The sequence below is a fragment of the Oncorhynchus clarkii genome, chromosome 2 (genome assembly GCF_045791955.1).
Source record: "Oncorhynchus clarkii lewisi isolate Uvic-CL-2024 chromosome 2, UVic_Ocla_1.0, whole genome shotgun sequence".
Classification (NCBI taxonomy): Eukaryota; Metazoa; Chordata; class Actinopteri; order Salmoniformes; family Salmonidae; genus Oncorhynchus; species Oncorhynchus clarkii.
The window spans coordinates 69,237,314-69,255,945 of NC_092148.1; the positions used below are offsets into that span (position 1 = coordinate 69,237,314).

The 18,632-nt window shown below is 42.3% G+C and overlaps 1 protein-coding gene across 6 annotated transcripts in view; it reads left to right on the forward strand.

Moving 5' to 3' along the window:
* Positions 1 to 9,618, forward strand: part of LOC139372930 (cadherin-related family member 5-like) — a 43,812-nt gene extending 34,194 nt beyond the window's left edge. For all 6 annotated transcript variants that reach the window (XM_071112825.1, XM_071112851.1, XM_071112815.1 and 3 more), the window contains 7 exons: positions 6,567 to 6,669; positions 6,787 to 6,884; positions 7,377 to 7,451; positions 7,572 to 7,673; positions 7,805 to 7,894; positions 8,132 to 8,215; positions 8,458 to 9,618. In XM_071112825.1, the coding sequence (XP_070968926.1) occupies positions 6,567 to 6,669; positions 6,787 to 6,884; positions 7,377 to 7,451; positions 7,572 to 7,673; positions 7,805 to 7,894; positions 8,132 to 8,215; positions 8,458 to 8,523 (618 nt within the window). In that variant the 3' untranslated portion in view covers positions 8,524 to 9,618. The remainder of the gene's footprint in view (positions 1 to 6,566; positions 6,670 to 6,786; positions 6,885 to 7,376; positions 7,452 to 7,571; positions 7,674 to 7,804; positions 7,895 to 8,131; positions 8,216 to 8,457) is intronic.
* The last annotated feature ends 9,014 nt before the right edge of the window (positions 9,619 to 18,632 follow it).

The window sequence follows — 18,632 nt, forward strand, 5'->3', positions numbered from 1 at the left end:
TAGAGTCCCGCACCTTTAATTTTTGCTTGTAAGCAGGAATCATGCAGATAGATTTGTGGTCGGATTTACCAAATGGAGGGTGAGGGAGAGCTTTGTACGTGTCTCTGTGTATGGAGTACAGATGATCTAGATTTTTTTTAAACTCTGGTTGCACATTTAACATGTTGATAGAAATTAGGTAGAACTGATTTAATTTCCCTGCATTAAAGTATCAGGCCACTAGGAGCACCGCCTCTGGGTGAGCGGTTTCCTGTTTGCTTATTTCCTTATACAGCTGACTGAGTGTGGTCTGTGGTGGTAAATAGACAGCCATGAAAAGTATAGCTGAAAACTCTCTAGGCAAATAGTGTGGTCTGCATTTTATCACAATATACTCTACTTCAGGTGTGCAAAATCTAGAGACTTCCTTAGTATCATGCTCTACAAGTGAAAAGCCTTTGGTTTTAATAGCAGAGCAATTGACTGGGTTAAGTCCTATTTAACAAGAAGAGACTAAATGGTGTATGTTAATGGAAAACATTCTAGTGCAAAGGGGATTAGCTGTGGGGCCACAGGGAGCATCCTTGGCCCTCTTCTATTCCTACTGTACATTAACAATATGAAATCAGCCTGCTCTCGTTATTTGTTTTTGCATGCTGATGACTCTGCTCCACTGGTGTCCCATGTGTCACGATCGTTATAATAAGTGGACCAAAGCGAGCGTGATCTTGGTTCCACATCTTTTTATTACTAAGTGAAACTCACAGCAAAACAAAACAATAAATCTCAACTGAACCGTGCCGCTAACAATAGTGCTAACAGGCAACTATCCATAGTCAAGATCCCACAAAACACAAAGGGAAAATGGCTGCCTAAATATGATCCCCAATCAGAGACAACAATAAACAGCTGCCTCTGATTGGGAATCATACCAGGCCAACAAAAATATAAATCACCTAGATGACCCACCCTAGTCACACCCGACCTAACCAACATAGAGAATAAAGAGCTCTCTATGGTCAGGGCGTGACACCATGAGAACAAAGCCTCAGAAGAAGAGATCCTTAGTGCAGAGTTATCCAATATCAGTAAATGGCTTTCAGATAATAACATTTAAAAAATGATCTGCATCTTAAAAACAGAATCCATCTTATTTGGTTCCTGAGTAAAGCTTGCAGGGTCCCCTGGTTTAAGTATCAAAGTGAGCAAGTGTCAAACTCATTCCACGAAGGGATGAGTGTCTGCGGATTTTCACTCCACCCTTGTACTTGATTGATTAATTAAGGTCACAAATTAGTAAGGATGTCCCCTCACCTGGTTGTCTAGGTCTTATTTGAAAGGAAAAAACTAAAACCCGCAGACACTCGGCCCTCCATAGAATGAGTTTGACACCTGTTGTGGAAAATTACATAAAACATTGTTACATACATAACATGCTATCCAGTGTTTTACTGCATAAAGAATAGTCTCGTTTTATGCTAGTGTTTTTTCTAACCTGATACAAACTTGTCTTTGTGTGACTGTGCGTTTACTATCTGCAGGAAGTCAGCTATGTGGAACCGTGCAGGTAGGATCACATTATAGTGTGAACTGTGACAAAACGCTGTTATACTGTTGAGCCCTTGTGCTATCAACCTCGGGCTCTTAATCTGCACAGACAAACCAATCGCCTTTTACACTTTATTCCGCCCCTGTTTCCACACATCTGCTAATCTGACACATAATCAAAAGAGGTTGCACTTTTTCAATAAAACCAGAGACCCGTATAAGGGCACAAGGCAAGACCCAGATGCAGACACAGGAGGCAAATGGTTTGAGTCATTCCAAAAGGGGTAGGCAAGAGAACAGGCAAAAGTGGACAGGCAAAAGTCAAAACCGTTCTGAGTTGAGGTACAGTGTGGCAGACAGGCTCGAGGTCAGGGCAGGCAGAATGGTCAGGCAGGCGGTACAGAGTCCAGAAAACAGGCAAGGGTCAAACACAGGAGGACTAGTAAAAGAGAAAAGAAAAGGCAGGAGCACAGGAAAAACACACTGGTTGACTTGGAACATACAAGACAAACTGGCACAGAGAGATAGGAAACACAGGGATAAATACACTAGGTATAACAAGAAACACCTGGAGGGGGTGGAGACTATAACAAGGACAGGTGAAACTGATCAGGGTGTGACAACCCGACTATGTTTAGCTTTCAACACTGAACCATTCCTGGCGATGGTGGATTACATACTTTTTGCAAATCTAATAATATTGTTGTTTTAAGAATCTGCAGTCTCTCTTCCTATAGAATTTCTCTGACACACATCTGCCCTAAAGGTTTTAAAAAAGATAACCCACAAAATTACATTCCTAACTCTGACCTTAAAATATCTAGAGCTGCCACTTTCAAGAAATCCCGCTATGCCTTCTGACGAACCATCAAACAGGCAACTCATCAATACAGGACTAAGATTGAATCGTACTACACCGGCTTCGACGCTCGTCGGATGTGGCAGGGCTTGCAAACTATTACGTACAACAAAGGGAAGCACAGCCGCGAGCTGCCCAGTGACACGAGCCTAACAGACAAGCTAAATCACTTTTACAGTGGCATGAAAAAGTATGTGAACCCTTTGTAATTACCTGTATTTCTGCATAAATTGGTCATCAAATTTGATCTGAACTTCATCTAAGTCACAACAATAGACAGACAGTGTACTTAAACTAATAACACACAAATTCTTGTATTTTTCTCATCTATATTGAATACATAATTTAAACATTTACAGTGTAGGTGTGACGGTCGTCATAATGAGAAGACCAAGGCGCAGCGTGATAAGCGTACATAACTCTTTTAATAAAAAGAACGAACACTGAACAAAACTATACAAAACAACAAAACGGACCGTGACGCTATATGACTAGTGCAAACAGGCAACTAAACAGAATAACAACCCACAAAATACCAAAGAAATATGGCTACCTAAATATGGTACCTAATCAGAGACAATGATAAACAGCTGCCTCTGATTGAGAACCAATCTAGGCAACCATAGACATATAAACACCTAGACTAGAAAACCCCTAGACATACAAAAACTAAACAAACCACCCTTGTCACACCCTGACCTAGCCAAATAATAAAGAAAACAAATATAACTAAGGTCAGGGCGTGACAGTAGGCTAGAAAAAGTATGTGAACACCTAGGCTAAGGACTTCTCCAAAAGCTAATTGGAGTCAGCTAACCTGGAGTCCAAACAATGAGCCGAGATTGGAGATGTTGGTTAGAGCTGCCTTGCCCTATAAAAAACACACAAAAAAATGGTTTGCTATTCACAAGAAGCATTGCCTGATGTCAACCATGCCTCGAACAAAAGAGATCTCAGAAGACCTAAGATGAAGAATTGTTGACTTGCATAAGACTGGAAAGGGTTACAAACGTATCTCTAAAAGCCTTGATGTTCATCAGTCCACAGTAAGACAAATTGTCTATAAATGGAGAACGTTCAGCACTGTTGATACTCTCCCAAGGAGTGTCCGTCCTGCAAAGATGACTGCAAGAACACAACTCAGAATGCTCAATGAGGTTATGAAGAATCCTAGTGTGTCAGCTAAATACAGTCTACGATACGTAAAACACTAAACAAGAATGGTGTTCATGGGAGGACATCACGGAAGAAGCCACTGCTGTCCAAAAAAAACAATGCTGCACATCTGAAGTTTGCAAAAGTGCACCTGGATGTTTCACAGAGCTACTGGGAAAATATTCTGTGTACCGATGAAACTACAGTTGAGTTGTTTGGAAGGAACACACAACACCGTGTGAAGAAAAAAATGGCACAGCACACCAACATCAAAACCTCATCCCAACTGTAAAGCATGGTGGAGGGAGCATCATGGTTTGGGGCTGCTTTGCTGCCTCGGCCTGGACAGCTTGCTATCATTGACGGAGAAATGAATTCCCAAGTTTATCAATACATTTTGCAGGAGAATGTTAGGCTATCTGTCCGCCAATTGAAGCTCAACAGAAGTTGGGTAATGCAACAGGACAACGACCCAAAACACAGAAGTAAATCAACAATAGAATGGCTTCAACAGAAGAAAATGCGCCTTCTAGATTGGCCCAGCCAGAGTCCTGACCTCAACCCAATTTGAGATGCTGTGTCATGGCCTCATTAGAGCAGTTCACACCAGACATCCCAAGAATATTTCTGAACTGAAACAGTTTTGTAAAGAGGAATGGTCGAAAATTCCTCCTAACCATTGTGCAGGTCTGATCCACATCTACGGAAAATGTTTGGTTGAGGTTATTGCTGCCAAAGGAGGGTCAACCAGTTATTAAATCCAAGGGTTCATATACTTTTCCCACCCTGCACTGTGAATCTTTACACGGTGTGTTCAATAATGACATATAATTGTTTGTGTACTATTAGTTTAAGTAGACTGGGTTTGTCTATTGTTGTGACCCAGATGCAGATCAGATCAAATGTTATGACCAATTTATGCAGAAATCAAGGTATTTCCAAAGGGTTCACATACCTTTTCTTGCCACTGTATGCACGCTTCGAGGCAAGCAATACTGAAGCATGCATGAAAGCGTCAGCTGTTCCGGACAAATGTGTGATCACACTCTCCGCAGCCGATGTGAGTAAGACCTTTAAACAGGTCAACATTCATAGGGCCGCAGGGCCAGACGGATTACCAGGACATATACTCCGAGCATGCGCTAACCAACTGGCTAGTGTCTTCACTCACATTTTCAACTTGTCTCTGACCGAGTCTGTAATACCAACATGTTTCAAGCAGACCACCATAGTGCCTGTGCCCAAGAACACGAAGGCAACCTACCTAAATGACTACAGACCCGTAGCACTCACGTCTGTAGCCATGAAGTGCTTTGAAAGGCAGGTCATGGCTCACATCAACACAATTATCATAGAAACTCTAGACCCACTCCAATTTGCATACCGCCCCAACAGATCCACAGACGATGCAATCTCTAATCATCAAATCAATCATTTGCACTCCACACTTCCCTTTCCCACCTGGACAAAAGGAACACCTACGTGAGAATGCTGTTCATTGACTACAGCTCAGCGTTCAACACCATATCACCCTCAAAGCTCATCACTAAGCTAAGGACCCTTGGACTAAACCCCTCCCTCTTCAACTGGATCCGGGACTTCCTGACGGGCCACCCCCAGGTGGTAAGGGTAGGTAACTACACATCTGCCACACTGATCCTCAACACAGGGGCCCCTCAGGGTACGTGCTTAGTCCCCTCCTGTACTCCCTGTTCACCCATGACTGCATGGCAAAGCATGACTCCAACACCATCATTAAGTTTGCCGACGGCACAACAGTGGTAGGCCTGATCACAGACAGCGATGAGACAGCCTATAGGGAGGACGTAAGAGACCTGGCCGTGTGGTGCCAGGATAACAACCTCTCCCTCAACGTGATCAAGACAAAGGAGATGATTGTGGACTACAGAAAAAGGAGGACCGAACACGCCCCCATTCTCATTGACGGGGCTGTAGTGGAGCAGGTTGAGAGCTTCAAGTTTCTTAGTGGCCACATCACCAACAAACTATCATGGTCCAAACACACCAAGACAGTCGAGAAGAGTGCACGACAATGCCTGTTCCCCCTCAGGAGACTGAAAAGATTTGGCATGGGTCCTCAGATCTTCAAATTCTACAACTGCACCATCGAGAGCATTGCATCACTGCCTGGTATGGCAACTACTCAGCCTCTGACCGCAAAGCACTACAGAAGGTAGTGTGTACGGCCCAGTACATCACTGGGGCCAATCTTCCTGCCATCCAGGACCTCTATACCAGGCAGTGTCAGAGGAAGGCCAAAAAATTGCCAAGGTCTCCAGCCACCCTAGTCATAGACTGTTCTCTCTGCTACTGCATGGCAAGAGGTACCGGAGCGCCAAGTCTAGGTCAAAATGGCTTCTTAACAGCTTCTGCCCCCAAGCCATAAGACTCTTGAACAGTTTATCTGTTTATTATCCATGCATAGTCACTTTACCTCTACCTACATGTACATATGACCTCAATTACCTTGGCTAACCGGTGCCCCCATACATTGACTCTGTACCGGAAGCCTCTGTACCAGAACCCCCTGTATATAGCCTCGCTGCTGTTATTTTATTGTTTCTCCTTAATTATTTGTTATATTTCTATTTGTATTAATTTTTTCTTAACTGCTTTGTTGGTTAAGGGCTTGTAAGTAAGCATTTCACTGTAAGGTCTACTACACCTGTTGTATTCGGCGCATGTGACTAATTTCTGAAAACCTGTTTTTGCTTTGTCATTATGAGGTATTGTGTGTAGATTGATGAGGGGAAAAAAAGATTTATTCCATTTTAGAATAAGGCTGTAAATGTACCAAAATGTGGAAAAAGTCAAGGGGTCTGAATACTTCCTGAATCCACTGTAGGAATCGAAGGATAGAGGCTAGCTGTGTGTGTGTGTGTGTGTGTGTGTGTGTGTGTGTGTGTGTGTGTGTGTGTGTGTGTGTGTGTGTGTGTCACCTTGCCCTGGAATAGGTATGTGTGTGTATGATATCTAATATTTTGTGTCTGTGTGTCTGTGTTAGCTTGCAGGTACAGGAGTGCTGGCTATAGGGTTGTGGTTGAGGTTTGACCCAAAGACCAGAGGGCTGTTTGAAGGAGCAGAATCTCCCCATGTCTTCTTCACAGGTAACGCACACACTCACACATTTACCCACGCGCACACACACAAGCATGCACACACATACATGATCAAATATCACTGCAGGTGCTCTGATGGTGGTGTGTGTGTGTTTTTGTGTGTAGGTGTATATATCCTCATAATTGCAGGGTCATTAATGATGGTTGTTGGGTTCCTGGGATGCTGTGGAGCGATTCAGGAGTCACCGTGTATGCTGGGGCTGGTGAGTTAACCTCTATACCTCCTCTCCTCTTTTATCCTCTCCTGTCTTGTCCTCCCCTGTCTTCTCTTATCCTGTCTTCTCTCCTCTCCTCTCCTCTCCTGTCCCCCTCTCCTCTCCTATCCTCTCCTGTCTTCTCCTCTCCTGTCTTCTCCTCTCCTCTCCTCTCCTCTCCTCTCCTCTCCTCTCCTCTCCTCTCCTCTCCTCTCCTCTCCTCTCCTGTCCTCCTCTCCTCTTTATCTTTATCTTTGTAGTCAGTTGGACTGTTGACTGTTGGGGCTGATAGTCTGATACTCTGTAACTTCAGTATACCACTGGTTACAGAACAGGTTCAAGGCCAGATCTCAGTGTCTCTGTCTTTCTGTCTCTCTGTCTCTCTCTTTTTTCTCTCTCTTTCTATTTATAATTCTCTTTTCCAAAATCCCCCCTCAGCAGTGGTTTGTGTCAGGGGGCACATACACACACAAATGTTATATGCGTATCTCTCTCTTGCAGTTCTTCTTCTTCCTCCTCATCATATTCGCCATCGAGGTCGCCGCGGGAATCTGGGGGTTCTCCAACCAAAGCAAGGTGCCAAAACATGTTACATCCCCCGTTCTGTGTTACATTAAATCCCTTCCCCTGTTCTTCTCTTTGTTACATTAAAACCCTTTCCCTACATTTTGTCACATTGCAACCCTTCCTCTACAGGTGGTTGATGACATCACTCAGTTCTACTTGGAGACATATCAGAACTACAAGAACACTTCACAGGACACACTGAGAGAGACACTCCGTCTCATACAGACTGGGGTAATCATGTAGTTAATGTGTTTGCTTGTGTGTGTATTGCCTAGGGGGTTGGGAGCAGAAAAAAATGCCTTCCACATAAAAACAGTTGGACAAATAAGGTACCATTCTATTCTACCCTGTGTGTGTTACAGTTGGACTGCTGCGGACCAACAGGTTCCTTTGGGGACTTTGCCAAAGACACCTGTCCCCCAAGAGATGGGCTGGACAGCCTCATCACCAAGGTAACACCCTGATCTGTGATTGTGTTTGTGTTCAGGTGTTCCTCCTTCCACTTTGTGTAATGTCTACAGCCCCTCTGTGTGTGTGTGTGTGTGTGTGTGTGTGTGTGTGTGTGTGTGTGTGTGTGTGTGTGTGTGTGTGTGTGTGTGTGTGTGTGTGTGTGTGTGTGTGTGTGTGTGTGTGTGTGTGTGTGTGTGTGTGTGTGTGTGTGTGTGTGTGTGTGTGTGTGTTTATTGCAGAGCTGTCCTGACGCTATAGATGAAGTGTTTGACTCCAAGCTGCACATCATAGGAGGAGTGGGCATCGCTATTGGAGTCATCATGGTGAGACACACACACACACACACACACACACACACACACACACACACACACACACACACACACACACACACACACACACACACACACACACACACACACACACACACACACACACAGCGAAACGGAAGACCATGTTAGCCCACAATGCCCCATTACTGACATACAGATAGAAAGGCTGACGGACAACCTCCCTACAATAGAGAACTCTTAATTTATTCTGCCTTTCCCATTCTATTCCCCAGGTGTTTGGGATGATCTTCAGCATGCTGCTCTGCTGTGCCATTAGGAAGTCACGGGAGATCGTCTGATGATGTTATCATTACCATGACGATGCCTTTTAATGTTGCATGATGTCATTCCTAGTCACATGACTTTTGTTTACTTGTTGAGAAAGGTCGGCCTGAGAGCTAGCAGCTGCCAACCCACTGCCAACGAGTACTTTAGATCCCCTAACCTCTGTAACAAGGATCTGTACACCTGGTGATCCAGGGGATTAGCCTGAGGACGGTGCTGCGCAGAATCACCCTGTATCCTAAACATCTACTCATGAAGTGATCTAGGTTAGCAAATATGTGCAGTGCCTTTCTCAGGCTGATCCTCTCTAACATGGAATCTGTCCAGTGCTAAGGTCGACACTCCTAAATCATCATGGTGATGTTCACTGATTGGCCCTGTGAGAAACTGGTTCAGGAAGTGAAATAAACATAACACATTTGTGATTTATGATGAATTAAGAGATCTATGAATAGTAGTCTAGAGGTGTCATAAACAAATGTTTTTGTAATATGAACAGACTTTCAATTACCACAACTGCTCAATGATTTAAATTAAACTATTGATGAAATAATGTCATGACAATGTAAGCAACATATATTCTATTAATGATTGTAATAATATTGTATTGTGATCACATTTCTACCAAAATAACATCTGAAGGACCAGGGGCGGTCCTAAGACAACTCCCTATAGCAAAGCCACTCAATCTATACCATTCCTTAGCAAGAACCAATTAAATCAGCACATTGTGACAAGTTCCCAATGATATTGCAGGCTGTGGTCTGTGGTGAACGTGGTTCTAAGTGTTATAGAGGAGCAGCCTGGTCGCTCCAGTAGAGTACAAGAACCCCTCTTTCTCTTGATCTCTCTCTCTCTCCCTCTCACACTCTCTCTCCGTACTCTCTTTCTCTACCCAATTTGAAAACGCCTTGAAGTCTCTGACTCTTTTTATAAAGTTGATTTTTATTTGTGACCAAGTTTTTGGTGAGTTGTAGTCAGTTTTACAGTATATTTAGATCTCTGTTAGATTACAGTGACTTTTATAACATCCATGCCATTTCACACTGGTCTGGTTGGTTGATGCACCAAAACAAATGAGCCAAATAAACTGTAACCTCTGAACCTAATTCTGGTCTTGTGTGTGTGTGTGTGTGTGACTGAGAGAGAGAGTAAAACATGTCTGTCAGCTTTCACAGCTTCCTGCTACTGTGGAAAATAACAACCTGATCTCATTAGCCTCTCCTTCTTTTATCTCTCTCTCTCTCTCTCTCTCTCTCTCTCTCTCTCTGTAATGAGTTACACGCACGTGTGTGTAGTTAGAGTTTAACTTGAGTGTTTAGTTTAGATCCATGTGTTGGCTAAACCTCAGCCTTGGTAACAGTTGTTAGGGCTGGAACCGGTAAGACAGTTGGGCGTCAGCCTCCACGTCCTTATAAAAGACCACACATCAGTGTGTGTGTGTGTGTGTGTGTGTGTGTGTGTGTGTGTGTGTGTGTGTGTGTGTGTGTGTGTGTGTGTGTGTGTGTGTGTGTGTGTGTGTGTGTACATTAACCCTAACCATACAGTGTACTTACAAATGTCTGTGCAAGAGTGAAGGTTTCCTGTGAGAGAGTAACGGTTAATGTGATTAGATGTTAATTATTTGACTAGGCTACCTGTATTTAACATTGTGTTGTTATTTCACTGAACACTAGATGGTTTAATTTTATTTTTGGCAGTGAAACGAGGCTACTCAGGATAGAAAAACCTCACCCAAATGTATAGCCCCGTTGGAAAATATAAATGGACTGTTTGAAAATGTGAAGAAAAAAAACATGTCATTTTACATTTTGTAATTTTTAAAATGTGAATCACATTTTTATTTGGCGTACCCCCAACGGCATTGCGCGTACCCCTGGGGAATGCCAGTTTGGGAATACCTGCTTTGGAACAATAACATCTTCAGCTTTCTAATTGTGCACGTATGTTGCAATATCACACTCACAGCAACACTTAAAGACATAATCAAAAACATGTCCAGATGGCTGAGACAGATACGTTTCGTATGTGTGTGTGTGGCCCTAATCTCAGCTTTAGGCTGCTCTTAGGCTATGTTTGGAAAACCATTTTTACAATAGATACTGTACACAGGACTACTGACCTTTCATGGACACTGCCTGACATTGCATGTGGTCTTAATAAAAGGAATTATGCTCATGTTTATGTCTTTACTGTGATAGAACTGACCCATTCAAATGTTCTGTATTTAGGAACAGAATAATCATCAGGTTTTAATTGAAGAGAATTAACACAGTCGACTTTGACAGTAAATACCTTTTATTGTGCTAATGTCAAATCAACAATGGTGGACCAATACATATAATTACATATTATGACTAATTTAGTCGGAACTCTTTTGAAAAATAACATCTTCAGCTTTCTAATTGTGCGTGTAGGTTGCAATATCACACTCACAGTAACACTTAAAGACATAATCAAAAACGTGTCCAGATGGCTGAGATACGTTTTGTGTGTGTGAGAGAGAGAGAGCGAGAGAGAGAAACATTGAGCTTTTCTCTCTCAGAGATGTCCCCAAAAAGGGAAGACAAGATACAGAGGAGGGTATAGTTTGAAATGAATCAACAATCCTATAGAGATTATTAAGATCAGTCAGTTAAATCACAGTTGATAATGAGAATGTATTGATGGAACTTTAACAATGCAAGTACATTTGCATGGTGCCTCACTAATATGTTATTATCATCCAATTTGATCTATCAAATACTTGCACTTTAAGCAATGGACCGTCGTGGTTTGAGGCTGGAGGCTGCTTGGTCTAGTCAATAGAAGGTTTATTACACTGTTAAACAGTATGTTTCTTTAGCTATTCGCAACATTTACTGACTCTATTTTCTTTACTTTTCCAATTGTATAAGCAACTGGACTCTTCATTACCACACAGTCTCACACAGGTGCAGTAGGGGAAGTTCGCCAGGTGGCCATTCTGGGCTGTAATCCTACAGAGGCTCTGTCAGTCACTTCTGACCTAACCACCTGCAGATGTATCATACTTCCAGATTAACCAAGTTGTTGTTGTTGAGGCGGGCATATTGACTTTACATCTCCCCATGAGGCTGAGCTAAGCCCTGTTAGGTCTTACTCAAGGTACAGACAGGACAGACACTGATAAAAGCTCAAACCAGATTTATTGCACCCAACTGGATGCTCAGCTGCATAGCATAACATACAAGTCAGAGAGTGAGAGCGAGAGAGATATGTTATTTTCTTTTTATACATATATTTAAAAACAAATGTGAATCACATTTTTATATTTATAACCACCACACTTAGCGGAGTTCCCTCCCTTGTATGGCTAAAAAAAAACAATGTTTTGCTGGGAAGAAACTAGGTCGGCTCCTCTTTGTCGGTGTTGTCGAGTCTAGAACTTCCGTGGGCAAGGATGTGTGTGCATGTGAAATAAGGCTGCAGTTAGAGTGTTGTTGAGGGTGGCCTCTCTGGCCCACTTCCAAGATGTTTCCTCCCTCTTCAACTGTTGTTCTTACATCAATGTTGAGTTCCACCACCACTTCCCCTTGCCCTACAAGTCACAGAAACTAACTTGGCTTAACAGGAACCAAGACCCGACTGTTGCTATTTTGCCTAGTAGAATCTTAATATACAGCATTTACAGTGTTCGACCTGCGACTTTCTGTACTTTCCCTTGTCTCTACAATAACACACATAAGCTCCTCATAACAAGATAACTACTACCAATGAGCTAATAATACAATACAAAATGGGCTCAAGTCAAATGGTTTCCATTAGTTTGTACCCCTGGAAGCTGGACTGCATCCCATTTCCCCCTCCCACTGCCCATCTTGTCCCCCTGGAGGTAAACAAACAGCTTCAGGTGTCTGCATTAAGTCAGGCTCAACAACTGACTTTAGTTTTATGGTTTAACCCTTCTCCTACAATTTACATGACACCATGGAAATCTAAATATCATAATAAAAACATCCCCATCAGAATCTATCTGTTTAAGCTAGAGATAACAGTTTGTATGGGCTGCATCTCAATCCACCACATCCGCCGATATCGCCCTTCTTCATCTGCGGTGAAAGGTGACAGTGCTAGAGCGGTGTTTGTCAGATCATGAGACATCCTGAAAAGCGGTCTTCTCACAAAAATGTCTAAAGCGTCCAAACTGGTTGGCCCACCTCTATTAACCTCTCTGTGGAACATTGAGACTCTTACGAACCCCATGTTGTTCTTCGTTTTTCTCTACAACCCCCACAAGTGTCCTGGGTCTTGTCTGACGTCGGTACAGCCTCTTTTGCCAACTTCTGTCTGTAGTATCCAAACGCTTTGGGCTACACATTAATATGTTAGCTTAGTAGAACCCCGCCTCCCCCGGCTTAGACAGGGCTTACACTCTAGTGGGTTAAACCGACTCTGTGAACTACCCCCGCTATGGTACATGCCGTCCATTATGCCCATGGTGCCGGTGCTACGGCTAGCCTACTCCCAGGTCAGAGAGAACCTGGTGAAGCCCTCCCACCCAAGATCATCTGCCTCCTGGCCTGTGGAAGACTGGACTGCCGCTACGAAGGACCAGCCTGCTGGATGCCCAGCCAACAAACTGTACAGGGACTCTACTCACATTGGTGAGGGGCTGGGGGTGTGGAAGAGAGGGAGAGAAGGAGAGAAGGAGAGAAGGAGAGAAGGAAATTGGGGAGAGAGAGAGAGAAAAAGAGAGAGGATTAGATGTTCTATATTCATTGTGATTGTGTACTGTTGTCAGGGTGACTGATGACATTGTGGCTATGGCGAGATCCTCCTCTCACATCATCAAGAAGTACAGCATCATAGAGCAGTTCCCATGCTTAATTGTCATGTATGTGTTTATGACTGCCTGCGTGTGTGTGTGTGTGTGTGCACGTGTGTCCAACCTGTGTTTCTAACTGATCTTTTTATATCTGACCAGGCTGAACATCAAGTCCATCATCAACATGCTTTCACCTGGGGAGCATGCTCACTGTGGCCCACCTCTGCAGCCAGACACTGGATTCACCTACTTCCTACAAACCTTTATGGAAAATGATAGTACGACTGTACTGTATTGATACCTATCTCTAATACACATAACATGAGGATAGTCTCTGAGGTCTTATGTAAATTAAATATGTGTTTGTGTCTATTTTTCTCTGTGTGTGAGCTTATGTTGTAGCCTTCATTTTTCTTCAATTTTGGCATGCCAGACTTTGATGTGTCGTCTGTCATGGGGATGATGGATGGAGTGAAGATGCTAACCTATGGTGCGAAAAAGGGGAAGGTGGCTGTGCACTGTCGCGCAAGTTTGGAAAAGACGTGTGGGAATTTTACTGTACGATAATACAGTTCTCAGTACATAAATAGTCTGTTTATATTGTTTAGCTCATTTAGAATATACAGTACATTTGTATTTGTATTTATCAAGGATCCCCATTACTCTTCCTGGGGTCCAGCAAAATTAAGGCAGTTTTATACAATTAAAAATATTACAAGACATTACATTTCATTACACTTTATCCAATACATTTAGTGTGTTCTTTCAGGTCACTACTCTACTATCACATATTTACAATACAACATCCATGTGTACATGTGTGTGGAGTGCATGTCTTATCATGTGTTTATTCAACAGGTGGTTCTAAACCTGAATTCTGATTGGTTTAAACAGCATTCCAGTCGGTATCTATTCCACAAGATACCTCAGGCTAAATCTATTACATTAAAATACCTATTTACTCTGTTCCATCTGACAGCGCAATCCAATGTTTCATCAGCCCAGCCAGACAATTTATAAACTTGATTATAAAAAGTATCTAGACATTATCTCACATTAATTTTAGACTAACATTTAGTTTTCAACAGCAGAGATTTTTATAAACCTTGCTGTCTGTCTCTCTGACATTTGCAACATTGTTTCAATATTAAAATTTGATCTCCAGATGTCCCATAGTAATGAACGTGTCAAGAGTCGAGATGAGACAGACAGGCAGGCAGCGTTTCTCAGGCAGGCAGCGTTTCTCAGCCAGTCAAAATCATGAATCAGCTGGCATAATTTTTCTAGATATATACAAAGAAATGTAAATTTAATAAAGGTAAAACGAGGTAAAAAGTGCAGCTAGTTTGCAGTATTTCCAGCTTCAGTTTGAAGTGAATGTGTTAGCTGTGTTGTTGGCTACCTCCTCTGAACAACAGTGTCGCGCCTCAATAGCTGATTGTTATGGATATACAGTGGGGCAAAAAAAGTATTTAGTCAGCCACAAATTGTGCAAGTTCTCCCACTTAAAAAGATGAGAGAGGCCTGTAATTTTCATCATAGGTACACTTCAACTATGACAGACAAAATGAGAAAAACAAATCCAGAAAATCACATTGTAGGATTTTTTATGAATTTATTTGCAAATGATGGTGGAAAATGAGTAATAAGTATTTGGTCACCTACAAACAAGCAAGATTTCTGGCTCTCAGAGACCTGTAACTTCTTCTTTAAGAGGCTCCTCTGTCCTCCACTCGTTACCTGTATTAATGGCACCTGTTTGAACTTGTTATCAGTATAAAAGACACCTGTCCACAACCTCAAACAGTCACACTCCAAACTCCATTATGGCCAAGACCAAAGAGCTGTCAAAGGACACCAGAAACAAAATTGTAGACCTGCACCAGGCTGGGAAGACTGAATCTGCAATAGGTAAGCAGCTTGATTTGAAGAAATCAACTGTGGGAGCAATTATTAGGAAATGGAAGACATACAAGATCACTGATAATCTCCCTCGATCTGGGGCTCCACACAAGATCTCACCCCGTGGGGTCAAAATGATCACAAGAACGGTGAGCAAAAATCCCAGAACCACATGGGGGGGCCTAGTGAATGACCTGCAGAGAGCTGGGACCAAAGTAACAAAGCCTACCATCAGTAACACACTACGCCGCCAGGGACTCAAATCCTGCAGTGCCAGACGTGTCCCCCTGCTTAAGCCAGTACATGTCCAGGCCTGTCTGAAGTTCGCTAGAGAGCAATGGATGATCCAGAAGAAGATTGGGAGAATGTCATATGGTCAGATGAAACCAAAAAATAACTTTTTGGTAAAAACTCAACTCGTCATGTTTGGAGGGCAAAGAATGCTAAGTTGCATCCAAAGAACACCATACCTACTGTGAAGCATGGGGGTGGAAACATCATGCTATGGGGCTGTTTTTCTGCAAAGGGACCAGGACGACTGATCCGTGTAAAGGAAAGAATGAATGGGGCCATGTATCGTGAGATTCTGAGTGAAAACCTCCTTCCATCAGCAAGGGCATTGAAGATGAAACGTGGCTGGGTCTTTCAGCATGACAATGATCCCAAACACACCGCCCGGGCAATGAAGGAGTGGCTTCGTAAGAAGCATTTCAAGGTCCTGGAGTGGCCTAGCCAGTCTCCAGATCTCAACCCCATAGAAAATCTTTGGAGTGAGTTGAAAGTCCGTGTTGCCCAGCAACAGTCCCAAAACATCACTGCTCTAGAGGAGATCTGCATGGAGGAATGGGCCAAAATACCAGCAACAGTGTGTGAAAACCTTGTGAAGACTTACAGAAAACGTTTGACCTCTGTCATTGCCAACAAAGGGTATATAACAAAGTATTGAGATCAACTTTTGTTATTGACCAAATACTTATTTTCCACAATAATATGCAAATAAATGCATAAAATGTGATTTTCAGGAATTTCTTTTCTCATTTTGTCTGTCATAGTTGAAGTGTACCTATGATGACAATGACAGGCCTCTCTCATCTTTTTAAGTGGGAGAACTTGCACAATGGGTGGCTGACTAAATACTTTTTTGCCCCACTGTATCCTAATAAATGTCACTAGAAAACAGCTTAAACAAATGCAAATGCAGGTGATAATGTGATAATGCCATCGATGCTAGTGTTTGGAGGATGTATTTGCACGGTTTGACAACCTTGTCTCGGGCCTAACAACACCTGTGCCAATATATCCTCCAAACACCGTCTTCTCGGGCGTTATCACTTAAATGTATGTCTGTGTCTGTGTGCGTCTCTTCACAGTCCTTGCTGTTCCTAAGGTGTATTTTTATCTGTTTTTTAAAATCTGATTCTACTGTTTGCATCAGTCACCCGATGTGGAATAGAGTTCCATGTAGCCATGGCTCTATGTGGTACTGTGCACCTCCATAGCCTGTTCTTGACTTGCTGATTGTGAAGAGACTTTTGGTGGCATTTCTTGTGGGGTATGCATGGGTGTCCAAGCTGTTTGCTAGTAGTTTAAACAGACACCTCGGTGCATTCAGCATGTCAGCACTTCTTACAAAAACAAGTAGTGATGAAGTAAATCTCTCCTCCACTTTGAGCCATGAGAGATTTACATATTAATGTTAGCTCTCCTTGTACATTTAAGGGCCAGCCGTGCTGTCCTCTTCTGAGCCAATTGTAATTTCCCGAGGTCTACCTTTGTGCCACCTGACCACACGACTGAACTGTAGTCCAGGTACGACAAAACTAGAACCTGTAGGACTTGCCTTGTTGATAGTGTTGTGTTATGGACAGTGCTTTATTATGGACAGACTTCTCCCCATCATTGTATTAATTTAATTAATGAATTTAACCTTTATTTAACCAGGAAGGGCTCATTGAGATTAAAATCTCTTTTTCAAGAGCGCCCTGGCCAAGATAGGCAGCACCAAGTCATTACAAAAAAAATGCAGACAGACATGAAAAACTACAAGTAATCTAGTAAAAAACATTGAATTCACAAGAGTATAAAACAGCAAATTAAAAACATTGACAGGTCAGGGAATCAGCCTCAAAATCCTTCATCAGTGATTTAAAAACACCAATCGGACAAGTTCTTCCAATTCAAAAGTATTTTGTAAGGTGTTCCAAGACGATGGCGCAGAGTACATAAAAGCCCTTTTACCAAATTCAGTTCGGACATTTGGAACAGTTAGCAGGATAAAGTCCAGCGAACGAAGAGAGTACCCACCACATTTCTGAACATAAAAAAATCCCCAAATAAAAAGGTAGTAAACCCCAAATGGCTTTATAAATAAAAGTATACCAGTGACTGAGCCTACGAGTGACTAGAGAAGGCCAGCCAACCCTGGTATACAAAGTGCAGTGGTGCGTAAGGGTTTTGCAGTTTAAAATAAATGTCAAAGTGCCATGGTAAAGAGTGTCAATTGATCTCAAACACTGAGCGGAAGCATTCATATATAAAATATCCCCATAGTCTAGTAAGGGCAGAAATGTAGCTGATACTAGCCTCCTTCTGGCTTCAAAAGAAAAAGGCCTTATTCCGAAAATAAAATCCCAATTTCAGCTTCAATTTTTTTGTAAGTTGTTGAATATGCAACAACTTACAGAGAGGCCGTCATCAATTAAAATTCCAAGATATTTATATGAGGTTACAACCTTCATCTCCTTGCCCTGACAGGTAGTAATAGGTGAAAGGTATAGAGGTCTATTTCTTGCATTAGAAAACACCATTAGTTTAGTCAGTATTGAGGATAAGCTTCAATTGACACAAGGTATGTTGGACAGTATAAAAAGCAGTTTGCATGTTCTGGAAAGCTTTTGTAAGAGACGAGGCACAACAGTAAATAACAGTATCATCAGCATAAAAATGAAGCTGTGCATTTAGGACATTTTTGTCTAAATAATTTATATAAATAGTGAATAAGAGAGGACCAAGTACAGAGCCTTGGGGCACACCATTGAAGACAGACAATTTAACAGACATAAGCCCATCAAATTGAGTGCACTGAGTTCTATCAGACAGATAATTAGCAAACCATGCAACTGCATGCTCCAAAAGACCTGCACTCGACAATCTCTGCCTTAGTATAGCATGATCAACTGTATCAAAAAAAAGCCTTAGAGAGATCAATAAAAAGTGAGACACAGTGCTGTTTTTGTCAATGGCTTCAGTGATATCATTTAAAACCTTCATGGCTGCTGTAATTGTGCTATGCTTCTTCCTGAAGCCCGATTGGTACATTGATAAAATAGAGTTAGTAAATAAAAACTATTTTAGCTGTTAATTTACAAGGGTTTCAAGTATTTTCACCAGGGGTGACAGATTTGAGATTGGCTGTCACGGTCGTCCTCCTCTTCA